This window comes from Leptonychotes weddellii, chromosome 10 (genome assembly GCF_054177405.1).
Source record: "Leptonychotes weddellii isolate Sample4059 chromosome 10, ASM5417740v2, whole genome shotgun sequence".
Lineage (NCBI taxonomy): Eukaryota > Metazoa > Chordata > Mammalia > Carnivora > Phocidae > Leptonychotes > Leptonychotes weddellii.
The window spans coordinates 21,508,200-21,524,945 of NC_138378.1; the positions used below are offsets into that span (position 1 = coordinate 21,508,200).

At 40.8% G+C, this 16,746-nt stretch overlaps 1 protein-coding gene across 7 annotated transcripts in view; it reads left to right on the top strand.

Annotated features, from left to right (window-relative positions):
• Positions 1-16,182, top strand: part of NCOA6 (nuclear receptor coactivator 6) — a 94,580-nt gene extending 78,398 nt beyond the window's left edge. For 6 of the 7 annotated variants that reach the window (XM_081832940.1, XM_006727479.3, XM_081832945.1 and 3 more), the window contains 4 exons: positions 1,708-1,776; positions 4,569-4,605; positions 7,851-7,996; positions 15,594-16,182. In XM_081832940.1, the coding sequence (XP_081689066.1) occupies positions 1,708-1,776; positions 4,569-4,605; positions 7,851-7,996; positions 15,594-15,637 (296 nt within the window). In that variant the 3' untranslated portion in view covers positions 15,638-16,182. The remainder of the gene's footprint in view (positions 1-1,707; positions 1,777-4,568; positions 4,606-7,850; positions 7,997-15,593) is intronic. The other variant, XM_081832944.1, reaches the window with a different exon arrangement.
• The last annotated feature ends 564 nt before the right edge of the window (positions 16,183-16,746 follow it).

Genomic DNA, 16,746 nt, shown 5'->3' on the forward strand with positions numbered 1-16,746 from the left:
TCACAGTTGGATAAATTCCTTAACCTCTTGTAAGTCATGTACTTGACTTGTAAAAGGGAGGCTGTAATTCCTACCTCCCAGAATTTATACAGATACAAGGAGAGGCCTTAGCATAAAGTGGCCAGCACACTGCCTCACTCAGAGCTTTGGAAAGGTTAATTCCCCTTCTCTCTACCTCTGTACTTCAATGCTGGAGATACAAGGAGGGATAAAGGCACTTGAAGAGTCCACTGCCCTTACAGGAGACAGAGACTTCACAGCTCTGGGTGCTCTAGGTTTCTGGTTCTAGTTCTGCCTCTGAGTGACCTCTAAAATTGAAGAAACCTGGTGTGACTTAAATATATTCTCTGCTATTAAATGTTTCTATTATAGAACTTTCCCCCCACATACCCAGAGAATAATGGTGAAGTGATGAAAAAATATTTTTATCTGGATCATATATAATCTTAGAGGAATATATGAGTTTTGGGGAGATGAACCTGTAGTTGGAAAAAAAACCCTCAATTTTAGTTGAGATTGTTTCCATTCTTTTTCAAGAGGCTTCTGGATTTTTATCTTGAAAATGTGAGAAACCAATACTAGAGTTAAAAGTAAAAGCTAAGGTATAGTTTTAAGCTTTATGAGATAAGCATCCAAAATAAATTCTTAATACAAATGCATTACTGACTAGGCAGGCAGAGAAATCTACAAAATTCACAATTTCCACAATCGGGTAAAAACTGTTAGTTTATCTAGGATGTTAGACTGAAATGTCAAGATGGGAGGACATAATCCTTGAGTGACTGTGGCGTATCTATGCCCTTAATCTTTACTGTATGATCCAGGAAGCTCCCATTCTGGAGTACATTGCGTATCCTGTTCCGTTCCTCTTCAAGGACCTAAGTACTCTCTGTCCTCCAAAGCACAATTCTGATGTTTATTCCCTCCGTTGTGCCATCAGTTTTCTCAATCTAGAATTGATCCTTGCTTTTGATTCCCATAGCACTTTATATTTTATGAGGCTTCTTCATATAACATCCCAGTGCACTCCAGTGTACCACATGTGTGTATCTTATCTTTATACTGGACTGCGTTCCTGATGGGCAGAAATAATAATTGGTCTTGAAAGGTGCCTGGCACAGTGCCTTGCCCCTAGTTAAGTTCTTGGTAACTGTTTGTTAGACAAGTAAATGACATATCAAATGATTTATTCATCAAGTATGAATTGAATATCTGCTTTATGACCATCACTCTTTGCCAGGTGCTGTAGAAAAGTATAAAAGAAATTGTATGATTCATTTCAGGTCTGTGTGTAATCTTTACAGGGATGAGACAGTTTTTAAATGCTAAGGTGAATGGTGTAATTGTTCCTCTGAAAGTGTTTGGGTTGCCTACTAAGGTATGCTTTGGAGTTTTTCAGAGTACTGGATAGAACATGCCCCTAAGAAGCAAAAATCGTGGGTGCTCTTGTCCTCATGACCACCTCCTTCCTTGATCTTTGTACACACTAAAGGGGAAAACAAATACCCCTGCTGGTGGTCTGTGTTACTGTGTGGTACAATAGCTAATTTTTTAAGTAAGTTTTGAAATGTCCTTTCAAGGCAGTTGAAATGCCCTCCAAGAGGATGTGTATTCAGCAGTTACTGAGCCCTTGATTCAGTCAGTGTTTTCTGTTTTGTTGAGAAAAGAAAGTAAAAGGCCTGTATTTTTTTTTTTTCCTTGCCTTAGCCCCTTCACCAAGTTTAGTCTCAAAGGAAATTCCAGCCACAATACTGCAGGGGTCTGTTGCCAGACCAGGTAAGGCATGCTTTGGAAAAACTCCGAATGGAATGGATTACATGTGAAGGAACTGCTTCTCCCCTGGCTGAAAGTCTCTCACCTCCTGGCTTCAGAGCAGACTTCAGTTGAGCAGCAGAGCTTGTGACTATTTGAGGTTATTTTCCCTGGACCAGTTTGCTGTCTTATGCATTCCTGGTGTCAGCCAGGGAACTCAGGAAGGGCCTTGCACTGCCCATTGTCTGCCTGCTACCCAGCTATGGGTGGTTTCCATTGCAGTTTACCCTGTTCCATGACCCTGGCACCCATAGCTGGCAGCTGACTGACTGGCATATGGCAGCTCGCTGGGGTGGCAAGCGTTACTGCACTAAGCTAGTAATTGCACTTTCATGACAGGAGTGGAGGCTTGTTCTGAGAACCTCTGCTACAGTGAGGCAGCCATTCCCCAGGGAGTCAGTCATTCCAGTCATCTCTGGATGGCATTATGTTTCTTCCCATGACCAAGAAATTGCAAATAGCACTAGGGATGGTGTTTCTGGAAGATGGAGTCCATGGTAATCTGACAAATAATTGTTGTGGAATGCTGTGTCAGCTCTGAACGCACGAGGATCTTGATGGCAATAACAGCACTGCCTTTGTAGGCAGATAAATATCATAAATATGTTACAGTTTAGTCTTGCCTGGCCCTTTGTCACTGGAGGTATTGAGGGATACCAAAAAAAAAAAGAAGTATGACCTTTCCCAAGGAGGTTAGAATCTCATTTACAATACAGTTCACATGTGACAAAATTTGTAAGCAAAAAAATACTGCTGTGTTTAATTTTGCGGGCCTAAGCCATTGAAATTAAGGTATAACTTGTGATTTATTTTTAAGATTTTTTTTAAAGGCATCTCTATACCCCATGTGGGGCTTGAACCCACAACCCTGAGATCAAGAGTCACATGCTCCACCCACTGAGCCAGCCAGGTGCCCTAACTTATGATTATTTTAAAATGGGCTTCAGGTGCTTTGTGCTATGCTATGTTCTGTCGCACACTCTGAGTAAAATCAGGCCTCTGAAATGAATGGATGAGCTAAAAACATTTCAGCCACCCAGATTCTTCCTTTGCTACCAACTGCCCACATGATTGTGCTAGGCACCTGAGAAGGGTGGGAGTGGAGCGAATTAGTCACAGAAGGGCTTATAGTAAAATTCATTTTTGGTGAGGAAAGAAGCAACTAGAAAGAGGAAGGGAATTCCATTTCCTGCCCCAATTCTTTACTCCAGAAAAATATGTTTTATCATATCCTACATCTAAGTCAGAATAATTGGCCGAAGAATCCTGTTCCTTTTAAAAGTTTTACTTAAATGAATCTCCTTAAAATGCCCCCAGAGTCACTAATTGCCTTCACCAAATTCTTTTGATCTGTACTTACGTGAATTATCTGTGATAGTGTTAAAGTTCTCAAAAGCACTGAATTTTGTTTCAGATGAGCAAACTAATCAAAATTTTTATGTAATCAGCCTCCTTTGAGCTGTTTTCATTTTTGAGCACATGTTACCTGAGTCTGTATGCTCCAGTGGAGCCAGCAAGGGAGCAGAGAGAGTACTCAGTGAGGTGGTATCTGTTTCATGTGGTGGGGTTTCCAAGGTTTATGGGTTAGATATGGGGAGCTAAGTAGCAAATGGGAAGCAGGGATTCCCTCATCTTGCATTGAAGATGAAAGGCTCCTCGCATTAAGGCTGTATCAACATGAGCATCAAAGCAATAATAATAATAGCTAATATTAAGTTATTACTAAGAGCCAGGTGCTGTACTAAATTTTTATATGTATTATTTCATTTAATCTTCTTAATTTTGAGGTGGGTAAAGTGATTGTCCCCTTTTTTTCAGATGAAGCATTGAGCAGAGAGAGGTCAAGTAGTTTGCTCAAGGTTACATGGCTAATCAGCAGTGGGGTCAGAATTTTAACCCATGCACTCTGACTTCACTGCCTTCAGGGAGGTTAACATGTAGTCAGTGGGGTAGATTAGGCATACAGTGAGTCTGCAGTGCTAAATTTTCTAAAAGGGGGGACAGGGACAGAGCTGTGGAAGTCCAGAAGCGGGAGAGATCGCTGCTATCTGGTGCATCAGAAAAGTCTTTTGGAAAGATGGAACTAAAAGCATATAATGGAGGAAGATGTTTTTCTGCTGAGGCTGAGAAAGAAGTGCCTGGTAAACCCATAGAGTGCTCATTTAAGCAAAACCCTGCTAGACAAATTACTGAGGTTTCCCTTTTGGGGCGTTTCTGGGAGGTTGAGGAAGAGAGGAACATAATGGAGTCTGTGGGTGTTATCTCAAAGCAAAGCAATCTGCCCTCTAAAGCTCAGTGAGGAAGTCCTTTGGAAGAGAATGCATCCTGAATAGATATTCAAGACATATTTGAAGGTTACTGTCTTTAAAAACAAGTATCAAGAGGGTGGAGATATTTTAAGAATAAAAACAATCTCTTCTACATGAGAAGAAGAGGCTTATTTTACTAACCTAGTTATAGCTGGGTGAAATATGAACCAGGCAGTGTGAATTTAATTCTATTGATCCAAACAGGATTATTTCACAGTGTGGAGTAGAAGTAAAAATAGACCAAGTAAGTGTCTTATGCCCCAGACAACTGAGTTGTGTCCCTGCCAACTCTGTCTCTGTACCATGTAGGGTGAGAATCCTGTTGGACACAGAGACATGTTAGCCTAAATAGGGCATTCAGAATTCTCACAGACACCGTGCTTCTCCCAGTGGACATAGACAACAGGAGCTCCCACATCTCATTTCTGTCCTTTGTATTTTTCACAGAACTCGAGGCAAATGCTGCCATAGTCTCTGGACAAAGGTAAGATGATCATTCTGCAGACTCAGCATGAAAATGGCATAAGCCTCTTTGAAGGGTATCGGCTTTCTCATCCTTTAAACCTCTCTTCACCTTGGCCTTTTCCTTCACTCTTTGTACCAGTCTGTTTTCCCTACTAAAGCGGGGGAGCTGTCATGAGTCCTAACCCCTCAGAAGTAACATTTCTGTTAATAAAACTTGGTGGCTAAGTTTCTCCCTTTTTTGGTTGTTTTGAAAACTGAATGAGAGAACATGTTCAGCACTCACCATAGTGAGTAAATAGTAAATGTTCAATATGTAGGAGCTGTTGCTATATTGTCATTAATAATAGTTCTTGCAACACCTTCTGAAGTACAGCTGTTTGTTCCTCCAAGCATAAGAGAGAGAACCAGGTGGGGTCTGACCCCAAAACTCAGGCTTTTTCTGTTATACTATAAGCCCCACGACCTAACAAAATGAAATACACCTGTGACTTCAACCTCATTAACCCCATGGAGAAAAGTATTATTATTTTTCAAAAGTCATTCCTTTTTTAGTGTACTAATACATTGGACGACATTTTAGAGAATCTATCATATTTGTACAACTTAGTTTGTAAAACATCTTCACAATCATTTTCTCATGTAATCCTCCTATCAGCCGTCTGAGGTGGTTATAATAGCCAACATTTATGTGAATGCATTCCCTGCCATGCACTCGGCTGCAAGCCCCCTAAGTGTATTATCTCATTTAATTTTCACAGTATCTATTAGGAAGGTAAATTCTGTCTCAAAGATAAGGAACCTAAAGCTCAGAGAAGTTAACTAAATTGCCCAAGACCACAGATTTAGTAAGTGGCTCTGACTCCAGAGCCCTCACACTTATGTATTGCTGCAGACAACATGGGGATTTATAGATCAGGAATCTGAAGCATAGAAAAAGTTAAATATCATGGCCAGTAAATATATAGGTAAGACTTGACCCCTGTTCTTCTGCCTCCAAATTCATTGATATTCTGACTACGTCATTCTGCCTGTATTTTTATTTGGATTGGGCTAATACTTGAAATCATTTGCCTTTCTCAAGCATGCACCAACTGTGTGGCTATAGAAAGAAGATAATCACACCAGAAATATCCTGCGGGTGTTTGTTTCCAGAGCTGTCTGAGCACTGACCATATAAATACCAGGACAGTACTACTGTGGCTTTTGTTTTGCCAGAAGAAAGAGGCACCTCTGTTAGGAATCTTTCTTCCTCAGAGGCTTTGACCATTTTCTGGGCTCCTAGCCAGAAAGCCATCTGTAACATCTCTAAAAGGATATGTAAATACCCCTTGACTTACAATTCCACCCCAGCTCCAGCCTCGCTGCTTCTTCACTTACGTTGGCTTGTGGGGCAGTGGTTAGATATAAAACAAGGTAGCGAACAGTATGGCCAGATTTCCAGCCATAGTGCCACTAGTGAAGGATCCTCAGGCAGGAGTGAAAATGGAGGGGTTAGGGATAGTTGATAGGCCATGGTTCATGCCGCTAAGGAGCTCCTGATCTAGTGGAAGGCAGAAGACATTAAAAGAAAATATGCTGTACAATCTGATGGGTGCTCTAGAATGCCAGAGACAGATTGTGAACCAAAAAGAAGAGACAACTTCACTTGGGAAGTGAGGTCATGGAAGACTTCCCGAAGAGGCATCCCTTTGACCAGCTTCTTTTGTTTTCTTTGTTGTACTACTTTTGTTTCAGTTCCATGCCTTATAAGCAAATTTAATCAGCTTTTTTTCCCTAATGATTTTGACATTCATTTTTTTGAGCCATGAAAGCAGTAAAAAGTTTATTAAAGAAAATTTGGAATTCAGGTCAGAGAATTAAAAAGAAGAAAATTACCAGTAAACCAGTATTCCTGTGACTCAAACAATACTCACTATGTATATTTTAGTTCATCTTTCTCTACTTCTCTTTGAGAGTATGTATACAGATAGGGAGTATTTTACATATAAATACTATATCTAATATTTATATAACCTGCTAGTGTTTTTTTATATATAAGCACTATACATCATGCACACACACATATGTATCTCACATTCATTTATATGTGGTTACATATATATACTCAACATGTATTATGATGAAAATGGGATTATACTATTCATAATATTGGTAACTTTTTTCCCACAATAATGTATCATAAACAGTTTTTATCATTAAATAAACTTACAACATGATTTTTCATGACTGAATATGGATGTGCCATGTTTTAGTTTTATAATCTATTGTAAAGCATTTAGGTCTTCTGTCTTCATTAGTATAAATAAAATGCTTTGACATCCTTGTGTGTAATTAGAGCGCTGTAAAAAGATTTGTTTCCTTAGGCACCTAGAAATGGAATTGCTGAGCCAGAGGATTACACCAGGGTTTCTCAGCCTTGGCGTTATTGACAGTTTGGATCAGATAATTCTTTACCAGGGCGGGGTGTTACACAGAAGAGCTGTCTTATGCATTATAGAATGTTCAGTGGCATGCCTGGCCTCTACCCAAAAGAAGCCAGTAGCATCCCTGCCTCAGTCAAGACAGTCATTTTAACAATCAGAAATGTCTCCAGACGTTGCTAAATGTCTCCTGGGAGGCAAAATGCCCCTATTGAGAACTATTGGGTTATATAATTTATATCAGGAGTTTCTCTCCCCATACCCTTAGTAGTACTGCATATTACCAATTTTAAATCTCTGCATACTAAAAAAGGGGGATTGAGGTAGGGGCAATCAGTATACCCAATAGTATACTGTGAATATATCCTCATGTATATTCTATAATGTGACTTATAACATGCCATTATCTGACTATACCAGGCTCATAGGAAATGCCAGTATATATTCTTAATTTCCTAGATTTTTTTAAATTTTTTTTTCCTAGATTTTAGATACTATTACTTTTTGAAAGGGAATATTGTTATTTTAGAAAAATGGGTGAGGAAGTTTGGGAATTTTTGTTCCAAGTTCTTAATTTCTTACCTGTTTTTCTACAATTTCACCAGCAATATGCTTTAGTATTTTATTTTTACTAGTGTAACAAACTAGACTCACTCTTAAATTGTCAGTAATATAGAAGGTAATTGTGTTCATTGTCCCAGGATGGAATATTTTCTCTTCAGAATGACTGTATAGTTCCTAATCTCCTGCCTTACAAATGAAACTCTATCTGAAGAAACCTTTTTTTGTGTGTGACTTGATTCCCTCACCTCCTTGGAAACTTTGTGCTTCCCTTTGTCGGCAGTGAGCCCAAAGAGATCATTGAAAAGTCCAAAACCCCAAGCCGCAGAAACTCCCGAACTGAAGAGCCAACTGTGGCTTCTGAAAGTGTGGAAAATGGACATCGCAAGCGATCCTCTCGGCCTGCTTCAGCCTCCAGCTCTACTAAAGGTTAGCAGTGGGGTGTGGGTGCCATTGTGGGTCAGATAGAAGAATGGGATCTTTATCACCACAGCAGAGGACTTTGTCTTTCATCTTTGCTTCTATTACTTTGACTTCTACTATTTGTCCTTCCTTAGTTCGTTTACCTGTGTGTTTTCTGTGTGTGTACACAGCAGCAAGCACTGTTGGGAAAAAAAAAGAACATAACAGGGCAGATTGATTCATGATCACCTGTTCAGATAGGGCCTCAATATAGCCCAGCCATTTTTCTGTGGTCAACTCTCTTTTCCACTCCTCTGGCCTCTACTTTTCTCTCCTCTCTCTCGGCAGAGACTCTCACCTCTTCACAGAGAAAATAGCACTGCTTCAGCTCTTGCTACCCAGACATAAATCTGCCAGGATCCTCCTTTGCTCCTACCATAATAGAGCAGCGTCACTCCTCAAGTCTAAGGCCAGTTCCTCCACTTGCGCCTCTTTGATCCCATCTTTTCTGACCTTGTCAGGAACCTTACCAGTTTTCTCTCCTCTCTTGACTGATGTCTCCTTTTCGAATGCACGCTGTCCTTCTCTGACCTAGAGCTCTTGATATCGTTTTCTACCTCTCTGACTTCTCCTTCTCAACCTCTGTACGCAGATATTAGATGTTGGCTTTCCTCATACTTCGATCCTGAGTCACCCTTTCTCTCCAACTCTTCTCTCCCTAACTGATCTCACTCATGCCCCACTTTCTTAGTTACAACTTTTCACAGACAACTTATGAATTTGTACTTCTAGTACAGACCTCTAGAAATTGTAGACAACTGCATGTACAACCTTAGCAGGACTTCAAATTCAACATGTCTGATTTCACCCACAATGTCAGGTCATTGGCAGTGTTCCCCACCTCAGGGAATGGCACCACCATCTGTCCATTGGGCACATCCTCCTTGGCACCTCTCCCTCATCCTCACATCTCTCATATCCATCACAGAAAGCTGCTGATTTTATCTCAGGTGACCCAAATTCATCCACTTTGCCCCGTCTCCATTGCTACTCCAGCTTAAAACCCTTCAGTGATTTACATTGTAATTAGGATTAAAGTCTAAAAGCACCAACATAGACCCCAAGTTTCCATGTGGTCTGGCCCCTGTCAGCCTCTCCCAGCCTCATCTGAGTTCCCTCAGCAACTCAGACATGCCATTCTCATCCCTTGTCACAAGCCTGTGTGTATGTTACACCCATTGCAGGGAATGTGCTTCCCTCTTCCTTCTTCTCTTCTCCTCATGAACTTCCTACTGTTTTTACCTAGCTCCCTGGTCACTGCTATGAGAAATCATAGCATCATGTTCTCCTTCATAACATCACAGCTGTAACTTTATGTCTATTTATGTGATAGGTAATTAATCTATGCACTCTGCAAGGGCAGGAGGTGTCTGGTTTTGCTCACCATTGTATCCTTGGTACCTAATATGGTGCCTCATGCAAAGAGGTATATAATCAGAAATTATTAGTAACCGTCTATCAGATATATATTTAGTACTTATACATGCCAGGCCCTGGGGAATATAAGAGTGAAAAGACAGTCTCTGTCTTCATCATATCAGTTTTATGCCAGCCAGAAAGACTAATACCATGTGTTAAATGTTAAATGTTGTGATAGCAAAATTACATGGTACTGTAGGAGCATGTAGCTGGGATGCTTTGTTCCTCTGCCAAATCAGAGGCGGCTTTCTGGAGAAAATGATGTTTAAGCTGAGACCTGAAGAATGAGGAGGCATTATGCAGGCTATGGGATTGAATGAAATATTCTAGGCAAAAGGTACCCAGATCTGAGGAAGGGTATGATACTTCATCTCCACAGGAAATGAAGCTGAGCTTGAGCAGCTCACATTAGGCAAGAGCTGGGATCCTGGCCAAGTGCCTGATATCAGCAGCGCTGCTGAGAAACAGTCAAATACTGTTGGGATGCCAGCCTGAAGATGAGGGCAGGTTCTGGTGCACCAACACCAGACACTGACCTGAGAGCTCAGCTGTCATTAGCAGGTTGTGCTTCTGGGCCAGAATTTCACGAATCCTCACAAGAGCCCCTGGGAGTAGGCCATGGGTCTACAGATCACAAATAGGTGAATGTATAGAAGCTACCTTCTCTGAGCCCATCAGAGAGGAAGCGGTCTTCGTTCCTTCCCGGGTGTCCTGAATATACCACTGGCAGGGTCCTCTTTGGTGTCCCCACTTTGATGCAGAGAAGGAACCAGCTACTTTCTTCGTTCTCCCTGGAATCCTCTCCGAGGCAGAGATTTGTTTGGAAGGAAGCACTCCTTTCAGTAAATTGAATACTATTAGACCACCACAGGGAAGATTCCTGGAGTTCTGTGGGAAAACCTGCTTCCCCTCAATTCTTTGTATTCTTTTGGCCCCTCACTTTCCCAAAGGATCAAGATCCTCTAGGCTGTCGAAATGGTGTGTAATTACCTTTAAAGCAGGAAACAAGTGGGGGAAAAAAAAGGGCGGGAAACAAGTGTTGGCCTTTAGAGATGTCACACACCAGATTTTTGGAAACTTCACCTGAGCCCAGACCCTCAAGATAATAAGGGTGTCATTTACAGTGTACCAGAAAGAATCAAAGGAGCAGCTGGGACAGTTAAGAGATACCCAAATTAGAGCCAGTCTGTAGAGAACTGCCAGCCAAGCAAAGATGGAAAGCTGGAACTTATTTTAGAAAGGGGTGGTAGTCATGTTGGAATGCCTGCCCCATCCCTGCTCTGAGGCTTAACAAGTGGCTTAGGAAAAGCCCTAATGACTTGAAAGCTTTGTGATTTTGCATGGAGGGGTGCCGGATAAGTGTCTCCTGAAAGGATGTCAGAGCTCTGGCCAACCCCAGGAATCACAGTCATGTACAGATCTCCACTTCAGCCTCAAGCCCTCAGGCTGTCAGTTCTGAACTCCTAGAGTAAGTTAGGTTTTAAATCCAAAATGAGTGCTATCGCTGTTTTGATTTTTAAGGGTTAAAGCTCTTGGATCCAGATTATAGAATAAATATGCATTTTTATTTGCTATGCAATATGCTATGTTGTATCCAGAATTCTGAACCAAAGTCATAAAATAACTTTTTGTGATCATATTTGAACCCATACCCTGGGAATGATCATAAAATATCACGGTGGTTTCCAAAATCTATGCAACACCTATTTGGAGACATAGTAGTGCTGGGTACCTGAAACATCTTTCTGCAGCATCAGTACTTCTTAAAGTTTTGAGGGGGAAAAAAGGTTTGCCTTTTTGCATTCATACAGTTTCGGTGATATATGCACAAACAAAATCAGAAACAGTCTGTTGTTCATGAGCATCTTGAAAGCTGAGAAATATGAGCAGTTTATAATGAGAAGTATTGGTACATTTGTATTGTCAGAGAACCAGTGACATTAACCATGCTCCTGCTGTGGGAACAGAGTTTGCTTACGTCATGCTGGCCAAGGCCTGCTGTACAGCCAGATTGGAGCAGGTGGGACAGATTATTTCTGGGCAAGTCCAGGGAGGCCCACATGGTTGATAGGTCACTCTCTAACCTGTTGTTTTGGTTTTGGTTGTTGGGTCCCCCCCACCCCACTTTTGATTACAGACACAAAAATTGGCTCCCACAAATCAGTGAGCTTTTTTTTAAAATTATACTTAATCAGGTGTGTTGTTATAAAATGCAAATGAGTAGTTCTACTTCCTGACATGATGTGTTCCCTATTAACATAGAAATGATTTGTCTCGTTTCCCTTATCAGTTTTTATTTACTCTTCTGTTCATAATAGGTTTTGTTATATTTTCTTTCATTTTTTTTTTTAAAGATTTTATTTATTCATTTGACAGAGATAGATACAGCGAGAGAGGGAACACAAGCAGGGGGAGTGGGAGACGGAGAAGTAGGCTTCCCTCAGAGCGAGGAGCCCGATGCGGGGCTCGATCCCAGGACCCTGGGATCATGACCTGAGCTGAAGGCAGACGCCTAACGACTGAGCCACCCAGACACCCCTTATGTTATATTTTCAACTGGGAAAAGAGATCAGTAGTTAAAAATGAAGTTTAATGCGTAAGTTTGAAACCAGGGAAAATATGCTAATATGAAGGAAGTTCAGAGCAACCTATAATCAGCAGCAGCTTTGGATGTCCCTGGAGTGCCTTAAGATGCCTCTGACAATAAAGTGGGGTGATAGCCCTACCGTACCCACAGCCTGTGACTTTGAGAACAACAATCTAAAAAAACAAAAAAAAATTAATCTTAAAATGGAAGTGTTACTGTGGAAATATAAATGAGCATGATATGGGAGAAAACTCTGAACAGTAACTGCCTGAAACTGCACTCTTGTAGCATCATCATTTAGAAACAGGCCATGAAAATTTTGAAAGGAGATTTCCAGAATTTCTTTTACAAAAAATAGAAATCTTGGCTAGAAGTAGTACAGTAAAAAAACATAATGAAGTGAACAAGGCTAAAGGTCATTTTTTAAAAATCCTTGAAAGGTAAAGGTAAACTCCAAATAACAGAAGATTTAATAGACCCTGTAGGTTTGGCCAAATTTACTTACGGTCAAAATGAGGCAACCAGAGGGGAGAAAATGCCCATATCAAATTATAAATATAAATGTTCTCCAAGGATATATATGGATGGCCATCTGAAAGACTGTTATTGACCAAGTTCTTTACCATATAGTTGGTTCAAAATATTAATATAAATGGTGTTACTATTAGTCTTTGAACTACTTTTATATCTGTGAAGACATTAATTTATAAAATCTTTGGTGGTTTAAAAAATAGGATTTTTCAACAATATATATAATTTTTATTTTGGTAGTATGGTATTGGTTATGGGGTCTTGGGAGTGGGATTATGCACAGTCAGATAAGGTAGGCATCCTTTAGGAACAGACCTGATGTACACCCTGCATGTACCATCAGCCACTTCATTACTTCCCTAGAATTCCTTACCTTAAAGAGTTTACCTCTGGATTTTTTATTGTGTTCAGTAGAGTAGTAAAAGTGGTAATATTTTAGAGGAAGTATAAAATTGAACTACAAAAACAAAAAAAAACTCACCTTTTTAGACATTTATAAAGACATCAAAAGTGACATTGCCCTGTGACCCAGATTGCCTAGGTTTATCCAGGGAAGGTGATAAAGAGACTTCAGTATCAGGTTGATGCGGTTTTTTTCCTTCATGGAAGTATAAAAGTACACCCTACACCATCTTTCCCACCGCTAACCCTGGTATCTAAAAGATTATTTTTTTGCAGTTTCTAACACAAATCACTTGTTTACTCGTGGTCCCACTCATTGATTGGTCTGCAGAAGCAGAGTCCGTCTGCCAGATCATTGGGTGCTGTGAAGCAGTGACAGGTGGGAAAAGGCAAGGAAAGAGGAGGGGGAGGGAGAGCCTGAGGTTGCTTCTGCACCTTCCCCCTTCTCACCTATTTTCCCAGCCACATAGGTGTTTCTCAGACACCACTCGATCCTTCATATCACAACAAAGGAGAAGCTCTCAAAGTTGGCCTAATTAACAGATATCTTTCTAAGGATGAACACTCAAGACACAACTCTGTAGGGGCGCCTGTGTGGCTCACTTGGTTGAGTGTCCGACTCTTGGTCTCAGCTCAGATCTTGATCTCAGGGTTGTGAGTTCTCTGCACTGGGTGTGGAGCCTACTTAAAAAAACAAAAAAAAACATAACTCTGTATATTTTTATTCAAATGATAAATTTACTACAGTGAAAATGAAACTTAAGAGTTGGACTAGGGAGTTGATCATAGGGAACTTTGGGGTGTGTGAGACTCTTAGTTTATTTACACGGAATTAAAGAACACCGTTATCCGCATCCTGTCAGATAAACTGCCATCTGATTAGCAGAAGACTAAGGAGTAAATCAGAGAGAGACTGATTCTTCTACCACATGGCACAAGCAGCATGACCTTCCAGCAAGAAGATAGACATACTGAAATTTACACCAACAGAAGCCCGAAAATATTGCACTGGTCACTTCTTGGAAAGTCATTGAGACCTTCTTAGCAATTACTATAGCTAATAGTGACATTTTTGCTTTTTGCATCTACATCTTAAGTTTGGGCTTTCAAAATATGATACAAAAGAAAAAAAAATTGCTTAGAACACTGAACCTAACATGCAGCATCAGAAAATTTAGCCTAGTTTCCAGAAACCAATAAAATTGATTCATACATAGTACTGTGGTAGAAAATATTTTCTCCTTGATAGGAAGTAATTTTAAAATGTTGATTTCATATTAAAGCCAAAAGATCTATGGAGCAGTATGAAGAATGAGAGTGAATTTTCAAGATCAATAGAAGATTTTTTGTTTAGAGATTTTATTTGTCAGAGACAGAGTACAAGCAGGGGGAACAGTAGGCAGAGGGAGAGGGGGAGGGAGAAACAGACTCCCTGCTGAGCAAGAAGCCCAACCTGGGACTTGATCCCAGAACCCTGGGATCATGACCCGAGCCGAAGGAAGACACTTAACCGACTGAGCCACCCGGGTGTCCCAAGATGAACAGAAGATTTTAAAGAAATGTTTACATTTGGAGAGCTTCAAGCTATTCATTGTACCCTTCTGTAGAAGACTTTTGTGAGGAAGGTTTTCTTTTTTAAGGTTTATTTATTTATTTATTTTAGAGAGAGAGTACAGAGGGGTGGAGGGGCAGAGGGAGAGGGAGAGAGAAACTCAAGCAGATCCCATGCCGAGTGCGGAGCCAGACGTGGGGCTCTATCTCAAGACCCTGAGATCATGACCTGAGCCAAAACCAAGAATTGGACACTCAACTGACTGCACCACCCAGGTGCCCCATGTGGAAACATGGTTTAAATATGGAATAAGATTGAGATGATTGAAGACACTATGATAATACAAGAGGAAGTAAAGGAATTAAAACACGCTTGTTCCGTTTATGCCACTGTTACTCCATGTATAAGTCACTCAGTTCCCCACTCTTCCATGAAGCCTGCAGGCTCACCTGGGCTCAGAGCAGGCTGTGGCTTGCTCTAAATTGTTTCTATGCCTGTATGTATCCACAGCCTTGCTATTCCTGGCTAGGCCACAATAGATACTTGTTGACCACAGGTCATGGTCATATTATTTAGAGACTTTGACTATAGTAAGGCAAAAAGAGTTACTGCAAAACAATGGCTTGACTCCAAAAGGGATCCAGAGACTTTTTTTTTTGCACTCTGGCACAATTTACCACTTGCTTGTAGCAAGACTCATTGATTTCTCACAAAAGCACTCCGTCTGTCATTTCACTGGGTGATAAAAACTGGTGATGGAGGTTGTAGGACTAATTGCCCAGCTCAAGATGCTCCCCCTACCCTGCCTCTTTTTCCAACTGTGTATGTGTGCTTCATCTCCCACCACCTGTGTCAGACTTCCCCAGGAACCATGCCCTAGCGTAGAGAGCCAGGACCTCTTCCCACAGAAGCCTGAGACCATCTCCACACTGAGTGCTCCTTTTGAGGCCCTTCGATTTATTCAGAGTCCAGTAGGGCCCCACTTAGACCAGCCCTACTTCTTGTGGACTGCCTAAACATCACTGCCATAAAGAGTTGCCTCAGCTGAGCATGTCCTTCCTTTCCCCCCACAGACATAACCAGCGTGGTGCAATCCAAGCGAAGAAAATCCAAGTAAACAAGCTGGACGGCGGCTTGATCCTTGTAAATGTGTGTGAATTTTACAAAAAGCAATTTTGAGCTGTGACTTTTTAAAATCCATTTCTGTACAGTTAGTCATTTTAATAATATGGCCCTTTTCCTAGTCCCTGCAACCTGTTTCATAAAGTGCAATGGGGAAAGCAGAGTTGTTGAACCCTTTTGGTGTTGCAAGATGAAGTTCGAGGTTTCTAAAATATTGCCATGTATTGAGAGGAGCTAATGCGATTATGTTACTAGTTTTCATATTTCCTAAGCAGCCTAGAGTACAGGGTGAGCATTTTTAGATCTTCTAATGATGTATTGTGCTGTGGAAGTTATGTGTGTGAATAGCAGTAGTGGGAGCAAAAGGAATCTTCTCATTTGGAAATGTAAATAATTTTATTATATAGTGTTTTGGATGTATTTGTTGTAGAAATGGACCAGTGAATAAAGAGAATCTAAGGGTTTGTACAATGTGAAATACTGAATGTGTTAAATAAATGTCATTGTCCTAGAACATAAATGTATGTTATTGGTAAGGGATTATTGGGTGAGCATGCTTTCTTTGGACCATAAATGAGTAGGAACAGCTTCTTTGTAAATTAGAATCCCACCTTGTCCTTACTATACCTGCTTTGAAGAAACTAGCCCTTTTCAGCACTGTACCAGGCACTTTGATAAATATTGGTCAAATTTGTTTTGGTTGCAAATAACAGAATCAACCTAGGATCAAAGACCACCCAGGATTTTCGAGGGACAGGAAGCCATCGGTAACCTAAGATGCACTTTTTCTCCACCTCATACATCTGTTTCTCCATGCACAGAGTGTTAACAGTCTCCTCCATTCAAGAGATAAGCCCAGACTGACTAGCCAGATTCTTTGTAACAGCATCAAGAATCGAGCCCACTTTAGGTCAGCTTTCCACCTTCAGTCCAGTTCTATGGTTAGGTGAGGCAGCTCCCACATAAAAGGGGTCATTTTGTGTTATATACTTGATATACTTCAAAGATGCCCACTACTTTCTACCCTTCGGGTGCCCTATTTCTCATCTGTATCAGGCTTGGGGCTGGTTTCTCATCAACATGCCCAGGTTTTTCCCTTTCCTG